General features: G+C 42.8%; 1 protein-coding gene across 1 annotated transcript in view; it reads left to right on the top strand.

Moving 5' to 3' along the window:
• Nucleotides 1-19,531, top strand: part of ATP2C1 (ATPase secretory pathway Ca2+ transporting 1) — a 103,439-nt gene continuing 83,908 nt past the window's right edge. Inside the window, exon 1 of the mRNA XM_007666169.4 lies at nt 1-237. Within this exon, the coding sequence (XP_007664359.1) occupies nt 148-237 (90 nt within the window). The 5' untranslated portion in view covers nt 1-147. The remainder of the gene's footprint in view (nt 238-19,531) is intronic.

The raw sequence follows: 19,531 nt of genomic DNA, 5'->3' as shown, positions 1-19,531 counted from the left end.
CAAGCGAAAGGAAGCAACGTAGGGTAGAACAATTCTTTGAGTTAGCTATCTTTTTTTCCCCCTCATTAATGTTATCATGTTCCTCTTGCTCTGTATAGAGGAAAAGGGGGTTGAGTCATAGCTAGCTCTTCTTGGCAGAGGAAAATCATGGCTCTTGCGGAGGGACCGGAGGAGAGTTGGCTCCTGAGGAGGAGGAAAGGGAGTGCCATGAATCAACAGGGAAAGCTGCCAGAAGAAGTAAGTTTGCTGGATTTTGTTTATGATTAAAGCTTCATTCTCTGAATTCCTACAATAGCAGCTGGACCTGTTGGTGTTCCTCTGTTGTTTAAATTCATCCTGCGATGCTGGATATTCTGTAATGAAAATGATTGAGGGGAGGTAAACCTGTAGGCTTTACATGTGCGCCATTGAGTCGACTCACTGTCACTCTTCAAAATGGGGCAAGAAAGGAAATGAAAGGTGATGAATCTATTTACTAACAGCCTTCCCATGTTATCTGGGCTGTTAGAGGAGCACCTCTAAGGCCTGAATGCAGGGGCCTCATTTTCTTTTTTTTAAATCCATATTTAATGCATGGAAGACCCTAACTCATTGCTCAGTAAAGTATTTTTGACTGCTGGATCTTGTTGGATAAATTGGTGAGCAGTTAGTGGTCTTATTTCTTGACCTCCTCAGACCTAACAATGTGGTACTGGTTGCAATGACTGGTGAATGTGTAAAGTTGTGGGTAAAGGTTCTAGTTTGGGGGAGGAGGAATTGATAGGGAGCAACTGTGTAATGGCCTCCAAGATCTCTTGGCTGGCTAGGGCTACTCTAGTCATAGGCATATAATTGCTCCTCATGGTTTCCAAAGGGGTATCTCGGTCCCAAGAGCCCCCAGTGGAAGCATCAAGGTGCCTTCTGTAGTGTCAGTCGATCATATATATTTAGCACATATGCTGTGCAGAGCACTGTACTAAACACAATATAAGACAGATTCCCTGCCCACGACGACCTTACTGTCTAGAGGGAGAGACGACTTATGTACATATCGGGAATCTTATTTAAGTGTTGTGGGGATGAATAAAGGGAGCAAGGCAGGGTGATGTAGAAGGGATTTGAAGAAAAGGAAAAGAGGGATTTATAAGGAGATATGCCTTCAATAAGGCTTTGAAAGTGGGGAGAGGAATCCTCTGTGGAATATGAAGAGGGAGGGTGTTCCAAGCCAGAGGCAGGATGTGGTCGAGAGGTCGGGGGCAAGATGGACAAGATCATGCTACAGAGAGAAGGCAAGCGTCGCAGGAGCAAAGGGTGTGGGCTGGGTTCTAGTAAGAGAGTGGCGAATTGAGAGGGAGCAAAGTGAGTAGCTAACTAACTAGCCTCTACTCTTTCCCCACCCTGTTCTCAACTCCATGGTGCTACAATCTATCCTATCTGAAAATTGTCTTGCCAATTTTTGGAGGTAGGAAGAGGGCCAACTTGTCCACCAAAGCCTTAGACTGACCTGGGGTATTGATTCTCTGTGGGTCTTCCCAGTTCAGTGCCAGCTGGAATTGCTAAGAGCTGAGAAACTATAAACGTGATCTGACGCAAATGCAGGTACCTGAATGCAAAAGTGGGCTGCGATTGTCTAAGAGGCAGGCAGTGATAGTGAAATGGCAGCTTGATGAGAGGAACGGAGGGTCAGCTCAATACCAATCTGATAGCAATTCACAGTAATGACCAGGGGAAGACAGACCTGGCAGCCATCCCAAGGAAAGATGGATAAGCTTCATAACTGTTGAGGTGGAAATCTTGCTCTCTGGGTGAGAGAGGTTTCCCCCTAAAAATCCAAGCTCACTCCTTTTTACTTCATGAGAGCTTGGTATGCCTGCCGTAGGCAGAGAAGCTGCTTACTCAATCCTGTCCCTCCCAGCAAGTGCTTGAGCTTTTCAGCCATGAAATGCAGAACAAAGAAAAGCAGCTGGTTATCCAACTCTAGAAACCGGGACACGGTCTATCAGTAGCTCTTTGCCCACAGAGCAATTAAAAACAACAGGATGGCTGGTTTGAGGCTATAAATAGCTAATGTGTGGCCTCTGGATTCTGGTTTTCTGTAGTCAGTCAGTGGTATTGAGTGCTTACTGTGTGCAGAACACTGTACTAAGTGCTGTGGAGAGTACACTATAACAGATACATTCCCTGCTCCCAGTGAGCTTATAGTCTAGAGGGGGAGACAGATGCTAATATAAATTTACAGATATATACACAAGCGCTGTGGAGCTGGGTGGAGGGGATGAAAAAAGGGAGCAAGTCAAGGTGACATAGAAGGGAGTGGGAGAAGAGGAACGAAGGGCTTAGTCAGGGAAGGCCTTTTGGAGGTGGTATGCCTTCAGAAGGGCTTTGAAGTTGGGGAGTGTAATTGTGCGTCAGATAAGGGGAGGGTGGGTGTTTCAGGCCAGAGGCAGGATGAGGGGTGAGAGGTCCTCAGCGAGATAGACGAGATGGAGATACAGTTAGAAGGTTGGCATTAGAGGAGCGAAGTGTGAGGGCTGGGTTGTAGTAGAGTAGGGATGTGAGGTAGGAGGGGGAAAGGTGATTGAGTGCTTTAAAGCTGGTGATAATGAGTTTTTGTTTGCAGAAGTGGATGGGTAACTACAATGTCTGGTTTCGAGGGCCAAATTTCACGTGATGCCTTTGGTTTCTTCAGTGGTACACTATATAGGTATTCTTTCTTTAATGATATTTGCTAAGTGCTCACTCTGTGCCAGGCACTGTTCTAAGCACTGTGGTAGATACAAGGTAATCAAGTTGGACTTCGTCCCTGGTGCACATGGGGCTCACAGTTGGGTTAGAAGAGCCTTGTGTTCAGCTGCTCTAAACACAGCTAGTCTCACTCCCCTCCCCTCCCTCCTGATTTCTCCTTTACGGCATTTAAAGGCATCAGTAGCAGCTTTATAAGGCCAGCAGCAGCAGAAATGGAAGAGTGAAAAACAGCAGGCTAGCATAGCAATAAGTAAAAGAAGAAAAATGTATACAGTACTTTTAGTCACCTTACCTGATTACTTGCTTCCTCCCTTCTCCAAACCCAAACCCCTCTCTGCCCACCCGACAGACACACCCAGGCAACTGGAATTACCTCCAAAGGTTCCCTTACGACAGGAGTTAAGTTGGTGCTTTTGCCTTTTGCGGGAAAGTCCTCTGGTCTTTTTATTTTTTTGTCCAGGAATGAGCATCTTCCTCTTCTGACCTGATTACGTTATTTCCCCTACACGGCCTCCCTAGCTCTCTCCTTTCTTCCTCTTCTGTACACCATGCCTGCCACCTCTTCCCACCCAGAAAGACACAAATAATGAAAGATTTACTCACTTCACTCCTGGTAAAATGAAACTCCTATGGGGATTCCCGTCCTCTGTCTCTTATAAAATAAGCTCCTTGAGAGCAGGTCCTTGCTCTTCCAAATATTATATATGGCACCTGGCAAAAAAAAAAAGTGTTTAATACATTTTAAATGACACCTAAAGTAAATGCGATATTGCCACAAGAGCTAACATTTTCAAAGGAATGTTCTAAGGCTAAAAGGGACCTTCCCGCCCCCGCCGCCTTTGAGCCACTTGACAGAAACATTGACTATAGGTGCATTTTGTTCTTGAAAGAGATGCCAGCATAACCTAATTTGGGTGGTGTTCCTTCTTTAAGAGCCACTGAGCACTTCAAAATGTTATGTACAAATGTATTTACAGAAAGGAGATGATTGAGGTGTTAGGCAAGTTGACTATAAGTCAATAAGTTAAGATACAGAGGATGTAAATCAGAACACAGTGGTTTTTTAAATCTAAGATCATAGGATCTCGAGAGAATACAAAATGGTACATATTTGAGACTAATTTAACTATAATAATAGTCCAATCGCTTTGCCATCTTCTGTATTTAAAAGTTCGTCTTGTTAAATACATCCCCATGATTAGAAACCCAGGATGCTGTTTCTGTTGACTCTTTGCCCTGGATAGTAATATCTGGGTGTTGAAGATATTGATTTATCCAAGGATACACACTTGGGGCATTTTGGAAAACATACACAAGGTTCTGGTCTTCTGTTTCTATGGTTAGAGGACTGAGTTCTAATGCCTCGACAATGGCCATTTTGTCTCCATAAAGAGACTACTGTATGCACATTCCTACAGCGCTTTAAAATTTTAAGAAAAAGACTTGTGATTACAAGATGCTACATAGGATAGCAATCCACCAATTACCTTTCTATACTTGGCAAGAATGGTTAAAAAAAAAAACTACATAGACTATATCTCCTAAATTTCTGGCAAGAGGGGAGTGGAGTCTGAGAAGCAGCGTGGCTCAGTGGAAAGAGCCCGGGCTTGGGAGTCAGAAGTCATGGGTTCGAATCTCGGCTCTGCCACTTATCAGCTGTGTGACTGTGGGCAAGTCACTTAACTTCTCTGTGCCTCAGTTACCTCATCTGTAAAATGGGGATGAAGACTGTGAGCCTCACGTGGGACAAACTGATTACCCTGTATCTACCCCAGCGCTTAGAACAGTGTTCTGCACATAGTAAGCGCTTAACAAATACCAACATTATTATTTTAGGGATGGGGGTCCAGAAGTGGATTCCAGTTACTAACGCTAACCTAACAGATTTCAATCCCAACTGATAAGCAGTCAGTGATGCTTAATAGATGTCGTCAGAACATGTGGATGCAACACAATGGAAGAATTAGGGATGGTGTTTCTCACAACCCAAATTTCTTGTAGAATAAGACAGCCTACAAGTTGGCTCAAGTGTTTTGTGTAGGAAAGCACAACAGTGCGTACGTGTGATTTCAGTTAAGGCATGATGCTGCTGTTCTTTCCAGGCAGTGTAGTGTACCATATAGTACTTTGCATGTTTGCAACTTTACCATACAGAACACAGAAACGGAGCATTGAGTAGCAAGCATATAAAACATTCTGCTTGTGAGGAAATATAGGAATTTACATAGATGAATATAAATCTCGGTGACCTCTTTGACCGTTTCCCTAGTCCATCAAATCCTATTGACTCAATTACTAGAACTTTTCCCCTAACAAGAGGGTCTGCAAGGGCACTTCTCATTTTCTATTTATGCTAATAGCCTGCACATAGACTGCTAAGACATGGTAGTTTTTATTCAAGGGAAATTTTTCCCAGGTATTTTGTAAAGTTAGGCAGGACTTTGTTTCTAAATGATCCCCAGATCTGAACTGGAATACATGCAGGTGCACCATTTCAAAGTAGACCATTTTTTCCCAGAACTATCATTTCAGTACTCGCTAATATGGGAAAAAGCATTTGACCTTTACAAAATGCCCCTCTGAACTACTGCATCTTTCTTTCACGTTACCATTGCTCAAATGATTGATTTTGCTGAAAAGTACAGATGAAAGGTTCCTATTAAAGTCCTGCTCTGTGGGAAATTTAGGGACCTCATGAGTCCTGTTCTGTTTTAACCAAGAGACATGATGATACCAGAACCATTCTGTCGGAAGTCAGGTTTGTCGCTTTCCATTGGAAAGGGTATGAGGCATCTAACAAATGACTGAGTGGTTTAGCTGGGTGGGGTCAGAAGAATATATAAGCCCCTATTTTTGCGGTTGATTCTTTAAGGAAACAATTCATGAAAGTTATTCATTTACTCTGACTCTTCTAAATTTGATTAGCCTCTTGTTTCCGGAGGCTCACATTTGCCCAGAGTGTTTACGAACACAATGTCTCTCATTTTATTTTTTAAAAATAATGGTATTAAACACTTATGTGCCAGGCACTGTACTAAGTGTTGGGGTGGAGACAAACCTATTCAGGTTGGACACAGTTCCTGTCCCACATGGAGCTCACAGTTATTAATTCCCACTTTACAAATGAGGTAACAGGCACAGAGAAGTGAAGTGACTTGTCCAAGATCACACAGCAGCAAGTGGTGGAGCCAAGATAAGAACCCAGGTCCTTCTGACTCCCAGGCCTGCATTTTATCCACAATGCCAGGCTGCTTCTCCAAGTCTTGTTCTGCTAGGTCATGTGCTAACAGATATATGGAAAAGACATCCCAAAGCAGCTGACACTGAGAATTCTGGGTTGGTCATGAATGTCTACTGTTCAAGTGTCCGGCCTTTAGCATGGAGGGAACGAGAGATGGAGCCCTCTTGGAGTGAGCTGTGTTAGTGAGAGAAAGAGAGAAGCACCTCCTGAGGAGATGTCATTGGCAATGCTATGCATTACTACTTGGGATTGGCAGCTGGGCCCTAGCGAGTGGAACTAGAAGATCACCTTGCGATTGGGCCCGGTGCCATCTTGACAGACGGGCTGGAGCACTTGTAGCCCAGAACTCATTTAAGTACAACAAACGTATTTGCTGAATGCAGGGATTTGAGCCAGGAATGCCAGAATGGCTGTCTGCATTGAGCCACTCGGCCTGAAATGCGGGATCTATTCCTCTAGGCACTATTTAATTTGATGGGAGAAAGAATAGATTTCTGCCTCCATGTTAAAAACCAATTTTTAATGCCTGATTATTTTAGGCTGGTGTGTTTCTACATATCTGTCAAACTTTCTTAGAAATGACTCAATGTCTCTACCAAATGAATCAATTTCTGCCAAATTGAAGCAGTAAGGATAAGGAAACCAGTTCTGTGATATTGTGTTCACAAGCCCTCCAAACACATCCCAAGACTGGGGTATGGATTGCATGTCAATCAAACAGTGGCATTTATTGAGCACTTACCGCATCCCAGTGACTGTACTTGGCAGAGGAGAAGACTCTAAACTGTGAGCTTTTGGGCAGGAAATGTTTCTACTAAATCTGTTGGATTGTCCTCTCCCTAGAGCTTAGTACAATGCTGTGCACACAGTAAGCACTCAAATGACTGATAAAAGTTGGTAGATATATTCCCAGTCCAGAAGGAGTTCACAGCTTAGAGGAGAAAGACACTAAAATACAAAAATTAGAGTTTTATTGATGGTTCCCTGCCTTAATACAAGCCTCATGACCTTTCAAGAGCAAAGGACTTAAAAAAAAAATAGCAGGTAAAGAGAGAAGTGTCTTTCACTACTCTTCTCAGCAGAAAGCCAAAGGAAATCCAATATTCTTGGATTCAATTCATGGATTTGTGATGAAAAGATGAGCTGTGTAACTTGAGGGAAAATCTTTTCACACCTCTTCTTCAATTAAAGTCCCCAGTTACTGTCCAAGCAGCCTAATATGTAACAACGAGTGTAAGCTAACTTTCAGTGGAATGAACCAGTAGGTTACTGAGAAGGGAATACAGTGACTTGTTAATCTCTTCAACTCAACTAAAGTTCCTCTCCACAAGACTAACAGTTTAGAGCTGGTAAAAGTAACCAGTAGAGCTGGGGGATGAGGGGGAGGCAGTCACTGTGTGTGCATTGTGTTCACGTGAGAGTAAGAAGAGAGGAAAGATCACATGTTCCTTATCCCCTCTCCAGAACTAAAAAAGCTTTCTGTGGGTGTAGAAAGTCATCAGGTATCTAACGTTAATATAGCTTGCAGCAGAATACTCTTGCTACAAATAGGCTTGTCAAATTACTGTCAGCTGGATGGCTTGCTTTATACCCCTAAATTCCTTCCAGCTCATGTTGTCCTCGTGGCAATTCAACCCTGGTTACTTCAAGACCCTATACTTGATCTTCTGGTTTCACCAGTCATACAGCCGAAGAGGACACAGCAGTGTTCGTGAGGAAGGAATTTTGAAATGTACCATTCAGGAGCTGAGCTTGAGTTTGGGGAACTTGTGTGCTCTTGAAACAGCAGGCAAAACAAGACTATAAAGGCCTTGAATTAATGAGAATTGTCTTCCTTCATTATGGAAAACCTAATGCATCAGACTAACTTCTATCGCGTGAAGCTTCCTCCGTATGCAATCAGGAAACACTTATCAATGTTAAGAGATCAGCGAACTGAAGAAAAGGTAATTTTTCAAATTGCTTCAAAAACAAATTGGTTTATTTGTATGTGAAATGGAATGTTATGGGTAAGCGCTTGCTATTCTGGCTGTCTACAAATATAACTGTCTTCCTTGTCTTGTAGGAGCGGTATGACTTCTATTTGACAAACTGTCCTTTTCAGGTGAAAGTTTCTGTTAAAGGGAAGTCAGTAAAACTCACTGTACATTTGAGTTTGAAATTAGGCGAACATTCTGGAGTCATTTTTCACTTAGGCAACAAATGCTTTTGTTCTATTTTAGGCTGGTTTCTTGACTAATTTCTACTTTCATCTGAAGGCCTTTAAGACAGCTTAATATAGTGAATCTATTCATCTGGACATCTGTTTTGAAATTTTCAGAAGTGTGCGTGTGCATGTGAATGCAAGTGTAAAAATTTCGGAGGTACAAGTGGAGGTGATCTTCTTTTTGCCTGGTTTCACCACCATGTGTGAATGACAGGCCTTCCCAGGGTCACAGTGATCACTTGGAAGCCAAACAAAGCAGGAATCTGGTGAAATTTTGGGTTGGACTTCTTGTAAAACTACCCGTTACCCAATGTAAACATAATTTTAAACAGTAGGTTCTAGCTTTATAGTACCCTAGATTGTGTCTAGCTTTTTTATAATTGTTATGGATGTGATTGGTCATTTCTCACTTCAAAATAATTTTTACAGTACTGAGGGTGTATCTAAATTTGAACACTTGAAGTATAGAAGAGCTTTTAAATAGACTATTTTTAGTCATACCGAATTATTAAAATGATAGTACCTGATCTATTTTAATGACAAAGTATGTGACTAATTTAGGAGGTATAATTACGGATTGGGGGTGAGGCAGTGGGGTGAAAGGAGGAGAGATTCGAAAGTCTGCCAAGATGACTCCAGGGTTTTTTTTTTCCCTATTTGTTCTCTATCAAAGTCTTTAATGCCCATAAAAATAGCTTAAAACCTCCACCATTTTGATTTCCAATGCTCTTTTAGGGTTTTTTTTTTGAAGGGGGGGAGCAGAGGGGAGAGTTTTTTTGGGTTTTTTTCCAACACATTTGTGCTAACTTAACAAAATACACCAAGTAAATGAAAGGTCAGCAGATAGAAAATATATCCCTAAAATGAGATGAAGCAAAACTGCTGGTGCTGTAATTTGGAAGAGAAAAATAATTTTGTTTAGGAGGAGGATGCTATTATCCCACTCCTTTTAATGCACTTAGAATAGGTGAAAAATTAAAAATCCATACTAATGCAACACGGGTGAGGTTCATCTACCTCCTGATACAGAGTGTTGCAAACACCAAGAAACCTTCCGATCTTGGTGATTTAAAAACAAAAGAAAACCTTGGGCACGGTGAACTCCTTCTGCTTTGGGGATTGTCAGAATATATATTTATGCTTCAGTAGGCCTCATTCATTATGTAGCAAGGTCAGCGCACAGAGGTTGAGGGTGGTTGGCAAGAATGTGCCACCGTGGTTTAGAATCAGAGAGAATCGTGCGGTTGGATGATTCCTCTATTATCCCTCAGTGGCCCGGCCTACGTGTTTTGGTTAATCTCAAATGTTCAGTCTACCAAGAGATTACAGATGTGGTGATGTGTAAACCTACAACACCTTTCTCATAAAACTTCTTTCTAAGGGTCTGATTGTAATGAAGTTCTGAGGATGGGACGAAGCAACATTAGGCTATCAATGTTTTAAATCTGGTTAGCATTATTGCTCTGTTCATGCCTCTTCTAGCATGCTTGGCTTTAAATGCTAAAAGACTCCGGGCAGGTAGGGATGATGGGATATTGGTCCGTGTTAGTAATTTTACTTCCCTGTAACTTTTTCACCTCACACCATTCTTTACAAATCATCAAGCAATACAACCTGTTTTAACTAAGTATTGGTTTATTTTTAGGAACACTTTTTTTTTTTTAAAGTTAAGCTGCTTTACCAGCGTGATCTAGTTTTCAGCATCTCTTCTCATCCCCGAGGCCTTAGGTTAAAGCACTATGCTAGTCTTTTTTTTATGGTATTGGCACTGTTCTAAGTGCTGATTTTTACAAACGTTACAGATGGGCAAACTGACTCCAAGCCACAAATTGAACTGGAGGTGCTTGTGGCTTCAAAATGGACTCTGTCTAAATAAAAAACCAACTTAATAGTCTAAATAGAAAGGTTATATTATTAAGCCCGGTGTGGGCAAGGATTGTCTCTCTTGCTGAACTGTCCTTTCCAAATGCTTAATACAGTGCTCTGAACACAGTAAGCGCTCAGTAAATATGATTGAATAATAATAATGGTATTAAGCGCTTGCTATGTGCCAAGCACTGTTCTAAGGGCTGGGGTAGATACAAGGTCATCAGGTGGTCCCACATAGGACTCACAGTCTTAATCCCCATTTGACAGAGGAGGGAACTGAGGCACAGAGAAGTGAAATGACTTGCCCAAGGTCACACAGCGAGACAAGTGGCAGAGCTGAGGTTGGAACCCATGACCTTCTGATTCCCAGGCCTGTGCTCTATCCACTATGCCATGATGCTTCTCCAGCTCCCAGTGCCTCTTCATATCAAACACAAACTCCTCACAATCTGCCGCAGGGCTCTCCGTCTGCCCCAACCTTACCTATCCGCCCTCTTCACCTTCCCAAACTGCCGTCTTTATTCCTCCTAAATCAACCTACTAGCTAATCCATGCTTTCTACTGTCCTACCTCCATTCCTTTTCTCACATCCTTCTGCTGGCTTGGGATTTCCTTCCTCCCCAGACAGACCACAGCCCTTCCCTCATTCTGCTAACTTGCTTAAATCCCACTTCCTCCAGGGGGGTTTTCCTAATTAATTTCCAGCACCAGGAGCCGTATCATCCTTTGTCGACTCTAGTACTTTATTTTTGACCTCTCTAGGTGCAAATATTTTGGTACTTGTTTTCCTGGTTAAAGTGAAGGGTCCTTATGGACAGGGGACATAGTTCATTATTCTGTACTATGTACTAATGGTTAGGGTAATTACAAGATAATAGGATTGGACACTATGTGCTTGCACTGTACTGGAATGGATACAAGCACATCAGGTTGGACACAATTCCTTGTCCCATGTTTGGCTCACAGTCTCAATCCCCATTTTACAGAAGAGGCAACTGAGGCCCAGAGAAATGAAGTGACTTGCGCAAGGTCACACAGCAGACAAGTGGCGGAGCTGGGATTAGAACACATAACCTTCTGATTCCCAGGCCCGTGCTCTATCCACTTCACGATGCTGCTTCTCCCTGTCCCGCATAAGGCTCCCAATCTTAATCCCCATTTTACAACTTCTCTATGCTACTGAGGCATAGAGAAGTTCAGTGACTTGCCCAAGGTCATACAGTAAACAAGCAGGGAAGTTGGGATTAAAAACCAGGTCCTCTGACTCCCAGACTTGTGCTCTATCCACTAGGCCTTGCTGCTTCTCAAGTGCCTAGTACAGTACATCTTACCAAGTTGGTGCTCAACAAATGTTACCTCTACAAATAGAAGTAGGTATATTTAAGAATCCGGCAAGAAGAGAGAGCGAATTTATTGGAGGGTCTATATTAGACCATTGTTTGGGGTTTGGAATAGGTATGGAGAGAAGGAGATTCAATTCACCTTATCTTTCAGGGAAAGAAGAGTTTCAGCATGGCTCAGTGGCAAGAGCCCGGGTTTGGGAGTCAGAGGTCATGGGTTCTAATCCCCCCTCTGACGCTTGCCAGCTATGTGACTTTGGGACAGTCATTTTACTTCTTTGGGCCTCAGTTACCTCATCTGGAAAATGGGGATTAAAAATTGTGAGCCCCACGTGGGACAATGATACCTTGTATCCCCCCCAGCACTTACAACAGTGCATAGCACATAGTAAGCACTTAACAATACCACCATTATTATTATTGTTAGTCCTCTGGAACTTTGTAGAAACACTGATATTGCTAACTCTACATTCATTCAATTATAGAAGCAGTGTGGCTTAATGGAAAGAGCACAGGCTTGGGATTCAGAGGACATGGGTTCTAATCCTGACTCCACCACTTGTCTGCTGTGTGACCTTGGGCGAGTCACTTCATTTCTCTGGGCCTCAGTTGCCTCTTCTGTAAAATGGGGATTGAGACTGTGAGTCCCACAAGGGACAAGGGATTGTGTCCAACCTGATTTGCTTGTATCCATCCCAGCGCTTAGTACAGTGTGAGCACATAGTAAACTCTTAAAAAGTGGCTTGGGCAAGTCACTTCACTTCTCTGTGCCTCAGTTCCCTCATCTGTCAAATGGGGATTTAAGACTGCGAGCCCCACGTGGGACAACCTGATGACCTTGTATCTACCCCGGCGCTTAGAACAGTGCTTGGCACATTGTGAGCACTTAACAAATACCACAATTATTACAAAATTGCTTTCTATACTTGAGGAAAGAATGACACTCGGTCATGAGGACTTCAAAACCACAGCCTACTAATGACGAAACAATCAAACTGTCTTCCTGTTTTGCATGGGACCTTTCAAAAACGTAAGATGCTAGGGTGCAAACAAACTCAATAAGGTAGTAAGTGACTTTGAGAGATGTATTTGCTGTCTCTCCAAAAGGGGAGCTGACTGTCTCCTTGCAGTTATTCTTTCATTCAATAGTATTTATCAAGCGCTTACTATGTGCAGAGCACTGTACTAAGCGCTTGGAGTGTACAAATTGGTAACAGATAGAGACAGTCCCTGCCCTTTGACAGGCTTACAGTCTAATCGGGGGAGACACAGTCTAATCGGGAGAGACAGTTATTGGACAATCTGCGTAACTGACATTTCGCTGAATGGCAATACAAAGAGGAAAGCTAAACTCTGATAATGCAGGCAAAAGCAGAGGAATGGGGTTGGATGGAACAGGTTAATTTTGACTTAATTTGCTTTATTAAGAAAGGTATAATTGTGAGAATATTGGCCCCAAAGCTAGCATTTTACAATCTACATGAAAGTTAAAAACAGATCTGACTGTGTTTGCCAACTCTACTCCAGCGTACTTTCCCAAGCACTCAATATACATAGTGAGTGCTCAGCAAGTGCCACTGATGGATTGATTTTGAGAAAACTGTAGCCCACTGCCCCGTAGCAGGGTACAGAGTAGTTCCAGGAGGAAAAACATTAGTGAAAGGCTGAGGAAGTCAAGCTCCTGAATCTAATGGCATGCCCCTTGAGACCTACAAGCGTGGAGGGGGCCACCCCATTTAACCCCAAACGCAAGCTCTTCCTCAAAATATTAAATATCGAAGAGATGCCATCATCATCAAGAAGGAAGGTGAAATATCAGACTGTGGTAACTCTCAAGGGAGTTCATTGCTCATTACTGCCAGCACGATCCTTGTCAAAGTCATTCATTCATTTGATCGTATTTATTGAGCGCTTACTGTGTGCAGAGCACTGTACTAAGCCCTTTTGTCCCGGACCAGCTGGTGAAGAATAAATATCGTTAACTGAATTCCTGGAATCACGATGCAGCATCAGACCACGCTGGGGCACAGCAGGGAGCAGAACTAAGACATAGCAATACAGTTCAAGGTTTTGGAGCAAGCTGGGATTCAGGCCCTGCATAAATTTTCTAGCCTTGGCAAACTTGCACAAAATGGCAGATGAGGCTTTAATGACATCATGCCTTGTGGCCAACGTTTGCCCCCCGTAACTTCACCGGGCATTTGAGAATACTGGACGTTGAGGCGCATCGGCCACCTTAGAGACGATTGCAGTGGGTCCTTTCTTGCAATCAAGAAAGGAGTGGCTGCGTTCAAGCAGAAGCTTGATAGGGATAGTGAGATGAGGCAGAAGTGAAAAGCCTAACAGTTGGCAAATGACAAACGTGACCTCAGCCCCCAAAAAGTCAGCCTTTGTAGGGGCACCGTGGAGCGGGGATGGTGGGTTCTGCAGTGGTCTTTACGTTCATTTATAATCACCCATAGATGAAACACTGAGTAAGGTTTTTGAGCCTTCCCCGACTTCCCCAATTTCTAATCCTCCCAGTTTATATCTCCGCCAGCTGCCACTTCAGGATTTCACTTGTGGGTGCTCAGTCTCCCATAGCCCTTCTGTACACCTCTTACTTATCCTATTACTTAAGCACTAACTTTCTTACATATCCGCTTTTCCTTCTTCCTCCTATTTGCAGGTGATTTCCTCTCCCAAGTGTAAACTTCTTGAAGGCAAGGATCACTCACACTCTTAGGGGTATTTAAGCACTTACCATGTGTCAAGCACTCTTCTAAGCACTGGGGTAGATGGAAGATAATCAAGTTGGGTACAGTCCATGCCCCACATGGGGCTCATACTTTTAATCCCTGTTTTACATGAGGAAATGGAGGCACAGAAAAGCGAAGTGACTTTTGCCCAAGGTCAAAAAGCGGACAAGTGGCAGAGCTGGAATTAGAACCCAGATCCTCTGTCACCGAGACCCGTGCTCTTTCTACTAGACTACCCTGCTTCTCTCTCTTGAACTCTCTTGAGCACTGACTGCTCACCACACAGTATATGATCCATAACTACCAATGATGAAGCGATTGGGTAAAAGGTGAGGGAGAACTCAGCACCAGCTGTCACTACTTCAGACTCTCCTAGGGAAGAGTGGAAGGGCAGTTGCCCCCAATTCCTCCATCACCAATGTTATTTTATAAGCTTATCTAAAATGAAAAACAATTTTTTTAATAGCATTCTGTCAGAATAGAAAGTGTATATGTATAATAGGTAGTTTCCTAACACATTGTTTTCGCAAAATGGACCCATCATTTTAAAACCTTTCACCAAAGGCTTGTAGACTCTGAACCTTTAGAACACGTTTTCCACATTGTTTGTGCACACTCTTTTCCAGGCTCTGAAATATTGAACAACTTAAAAATGGGTAAAGGGTAACGTTTCACCAAAAACCTAGGCAGGTTAGAACAGATAAGGGGATAGAGGGAATGGTATTATCTGCATTACGCATTAACAATTCTTGCATCTAAATGGCGAAGCTAATTGCTCCATATCACCTGTTCCAAGAAGCACTGTTTCCGAGATCCTGGAATGGCTTTCGTAGCTGGGACCCCAACCGGAGCTCCGATTCCCCATTTATTGCCTTATTTGGCACAAAAGGGTGAGCAAGTAATCGGCTGTCTGTAACATCGGCAAATGTAAGCTCTACTAATGGTTTTAGAAGGGGAAAATGCCACTCATGTTGGAAACGATTCCCTTTCCCTTAGTGGTTTGGAAGGACTAGTATTATAGCAAGAAAATGATGGATGATGTTGATGCCTCTTCAAGGTTTGGGGACTAAATGGAAGTTGAAAATTATTTTTCTAGGTTTGGAACACTTGTACCTCATATGAGAACTTCCCTTTCTGGTCTCTTGGATCGAGCTCTCTCTGCTAATTGGCAAGATGTAAATATTTTTAAAACTAAGATTTCCTGTCTCCTGCTGTTTGCTCACATTTTGAGGATCATGGCTGATCTGGTTACTAGGAAAGGAATGTGGCTACCAACTCTGTTATGTTGCATTCTCCCAATTGCTCAGTGTGAGCATAAACGTTTGATTTCAACTGAAAAACTACAAACCAAATAACAGAATCTCTGTCAAGATAGAAAAAATCAAAGCCAAGATCGGAGATGCTGTCTTTAGACCACCTTAAATTTGTCTAATAAAGCAAACCTGGTGAAAAAAGTTTTCAACTTGGCTCTCCAAGCAACTTTGGATGCAGCATAACTAAATGCTTAAGGATTCTGGGAATTTTTAATTTTTTTAAGTTTATTTTTTTAAGAGAATCGGCATGACCTAATGGATAGATCATGAGCCTGGGCATCAGAGGGACCTGGGTTTTAATCCGGGCTCTACCACTTGTGCTGTGTGACCGTGGGCCACTTAACGTTTCTGGGCCTCAGTTACCTCATCTGTAAAATGGGGATTAAGACCGTGAGCCCATGGGGACGTGGACTGTGTCCATCCTGATTACTTGGCTCAGTGGAAAGAGCACGGGCTTTGGAGTCAGAGGTCATGAGTTCGAATCCCAGCTCTGCCACTGGTCAGCTGTGTGACTCTGGGCAAGTCACTTCACTTCTCTGGGCCTCAGTTACCTCATCTGTAAAATGGGGATGAAGACTGTGAGCCCCACGTGGGACATCCTGATTCCCCTGTGTCTACCCCAGCGCTTAGAACAGTGCTCTGCACATAGTAAGCGCTTAACAAATACCAACATTATTATTATTATTATTACCCTAGTGCTTAGGACACTGCCTGGCCTAGAGTAAGTGCCCTGCAAATATCATAAAAGCAGTGAAAGCATTTTTACCTTTTGTTTCTCCTTTTCAGTTTGCTGACTAAACTGGTAACGAACAACTGAGTAATTGTTTAATTGCTTAATGAAGGCAGCCTAATATTAACGGGAATCAAAAGGTGTCAAAGCAATATAAACAGGGTGTTCAAAGCATACTCTGTTTCTCATTTCCATCTCTGCTCATACTCCAATTGCACTTGTAAACATACTTATAAAGGTTCACAGCAATGGGAAACCTCAAGTTTCTACTTCAAAGCCAGGATGTCTTGCACTCTAAGGAGGGTCATCATATTGGCTTAGAAATCATAAGTGGGAAATTCTGGCATGAAGGGGAGAAACAGGATGTCACTATTGTCTCTGTCACAGTGACTAACTCCATGCGTGCTCAGAGTAAGTAGGCAAGATGTTGTTCAAAGTCCAGCCTAATATGGTCACTGGTCCACTGGAATTTTTCTGGTTAAAAATTCTTCCCATGATTCATCTCCTAGGTTGAGCCCATGTCCTGATGTTCATTCATTCAATAGTATTTATTGAGCGCTTACTATGTGCAGAGCACTGTACTAAGCGCTTGGGATGAACAAGTCGGCAACAGATAGAGACAGTCCCTGCCGTTTGACGGGCTTACAGTCTAATCGGGGGAGACAGACAGACAAGAACAATGGCAATAAATAGAGTCAAGGGGAAGAACATCTCGTAAAAACAATGGCAACTAAATAGAATCAAGGCGATGTACAATTCATTAACAAAATAAATAGGGTAATGGAAATATACACAGTTGAGCGGACGAGTACAGTGCTGTGGGGATGGGAAGGGAGAGGTGGAGGAGCAGAGGGAAAAGGGGAAAAAGAGGGTTTAGCACTGTTGCAGCTGAATTAACGTTACCCTGCTCCATGCAGTGTGTGTTTTAAAGCATTTTCCCCAAGGTTTTTTGCTCTATATGAAATCAACATGGAGCAAACTGTCCCATATTTTTCTATAAAACTAAAAACTCTGTAACTTCTGCCTCTTCCCCTCATGCTACCGGGACACCCAACGAGACAGGGCAAGGGACTGGGACTGGAGGGAAGTGATGGTCAGTCTGGGAAGAGCCTGATGGCTGACTTTGGTCCCATGCTTGCAGCTTTGGGGATCCCAGGAAGTGCAGCTATAAGAGAAAAGTATGGTGGGGGGACAGGAGGGGTTTTTTTTGTTTGTTTTTTTTGAAAAAGAAACACACACACACACAACTGCAGTAAGGAGGAGAGCCTACAGGTGTTGGGGAGGAGGCCAACAGGGAGCTGTGGGGATGAAGGGTTAAAGAGCTGCATTTATAGAGTTAGAAGAGAGAGTAAAGAAAAATAATGGACTGGGTAATGAGTGGGTTTTTGAAATGTGAGCAAAACAAATTTTAGGAATAACTTTAAAAACTATTTTCTGCGTTGCATTTCTGTAAAAATTTTGATGGATCTTTCCCTTAAGATTGTTAAACACATGAGGTCACCTTACTCTCTCCCAAACAGCAAAATTGATAAGGTCTACCTTCCCTGCGTGGCCATTTAAACAAATTCTGATGTTTCCAGTGAGAAGTATAGCTTATCCTTTCCCTAGTCAAGCTTTAGGGTTCCTAGTGAAAACTTGGGCTATTGTTGAGGGAGACATCTCCTTAGCAAAAGGCTTATTGCTACATCCTGCTCTCTGGAAGGATTCAAGGCAAGACAGACTAGAGAGGTGTAGATTAAATAATGCTGGTGGAGAGAATTCTTGTGATCAGCTCCCAAACAGTCTTGGGCCAAGGCAGAGAATTCCTCTCTTTTTTCATTTTTAAGGAACTGGAATTGTAAAATGCATATTCTTCAACACACCCCAAATATTTTGCTCCTTTTTACGTCTCAAGACCAATCAGGGCCCTTGGCCATGTTTTCGGTTAAGGTAACTCTTGGCATATAATTGCATGACCCAGTAGTAATATTAAACTAAGTTAATAGAATTTCAATAGTTTAAGCTAAAACACTGGTCATACTGCTTGGTATCTCTGCCATATACTTATACCTTCACATGAGTAAAAAAAAATAAGGGTCAAAGATCCTTGGGACCTTGTGCTCCAAATCAAACTCCTCTCACTCTGTCCTAGCTACTTTTATTACACTGCTCCCATTTAGCAAGAACTTGTCATCTTCCAGAAGGTCTGGAATTTCCAGCCCATCAGCAGGAAGCAAGAAAAGTTGATAACTCCCAGGTTACTTTTTGGTTATGGGCTCAAATATTTACCACTGAATGTTAATGCAACCATCTTATGCCTGCAATTTTTCTTGTACCTCCTCCTTTCATTTCACATTAGAATCATAGATAAATACAATTTTTGCAGGGGTATTGGGGAAAGAGGGAATTTTTGCACTGGAAGGAAGATGGAAATCTTACCTTGCCCCCTACTCATATGAACCCGTAACACATTGACTCCAGGATCCCATACTAAAGTTCTGTGCAGGGAGGGGGTGGTTTAATGAACATTAAAGAGCAAATTCTCTTAAACCACCCCATCTCTGACTGGAGAGGAGAGGGCGTAAGGAGAAGAGAACTCCCTTTTTTCTGCCCCGGGATTCCAAAAGATGAGTTATTCCCAATCCCTCATCTCACTTTTTCAACCGATTCCTTTCTTCCCTTGCCCTTAACTATCATAGTCATTTTGCTCTAGATGTTCCCCGCCCCCCCATACCCCTTATCCTACTTTCTTGACCTTTCTCCTGCCTCACCTCTCCCACTTTCCATGAGGCAGCAAGTCATTTCACACTTAGCCATTTTGCCCCTTGCCCTTGGATACCCCATGTAGAGTCGCAGAAAGCCAATTTGCCCGGGGCTGCCAAGATGCTGGTGCCCGCCCAAACGTTGTCCATTGTTATTTCACGGGGAGTGGTGTGGAGCCTCTTGCGAGGTGGAGACAAGTTCCAACGAACTGGTTGAACAGCCACTCTGGCCACTCCGATGACACGCTAGGGCAGTACTGGGTGACTCAATGCTTAGATGACGATGGCATATTCATTTACATAATTATGGCTTCGGGAAGAGAATACTTGCGTGGTGGTTTGGTATTTAAGCAGTTTTCTTTTTTTGGAGCTGTAAAACACTCAGGTAGGCCTCCCAAAATGCTATAAAAATAAACCACCTGCTGCTTCCTCATGACCGTCTGTTCGGATTTCCATACCTGCTTAGGTTTTTTGACTCTTGCCGCCCTTTTGAAACTGGAAACCAAGCGGATTTAGAGCAATTCTAGCTGCAAGTTACTAGACACTGGCTTCATCTGCTTTTCCCGGTTAATAATATATTTTTTAAAAGAATGACCTGCAACTTGCCCTCTTTATGAGAAAATGCCCTA

Source organism: Ornithorhynchus anatinus, chromosome 8, assembly GCF_004115215.2.
Source record: "Ornithorhynchus anatinus isolate Pmale09 chromosome 8, mOrnAna1.pri.v4, whole genome shotgun sequence".
Taxonomy (NCBI): Eukaryota; Metazoa; Chordata; class Mammalia; order Monotremata; family Ornithorhynchidae; genus Ornithorhynchus; species Ornithorhynchus anatinus.
This window is presented reverse-complemented; position numbering and strand designations above follow the sequence as displayed.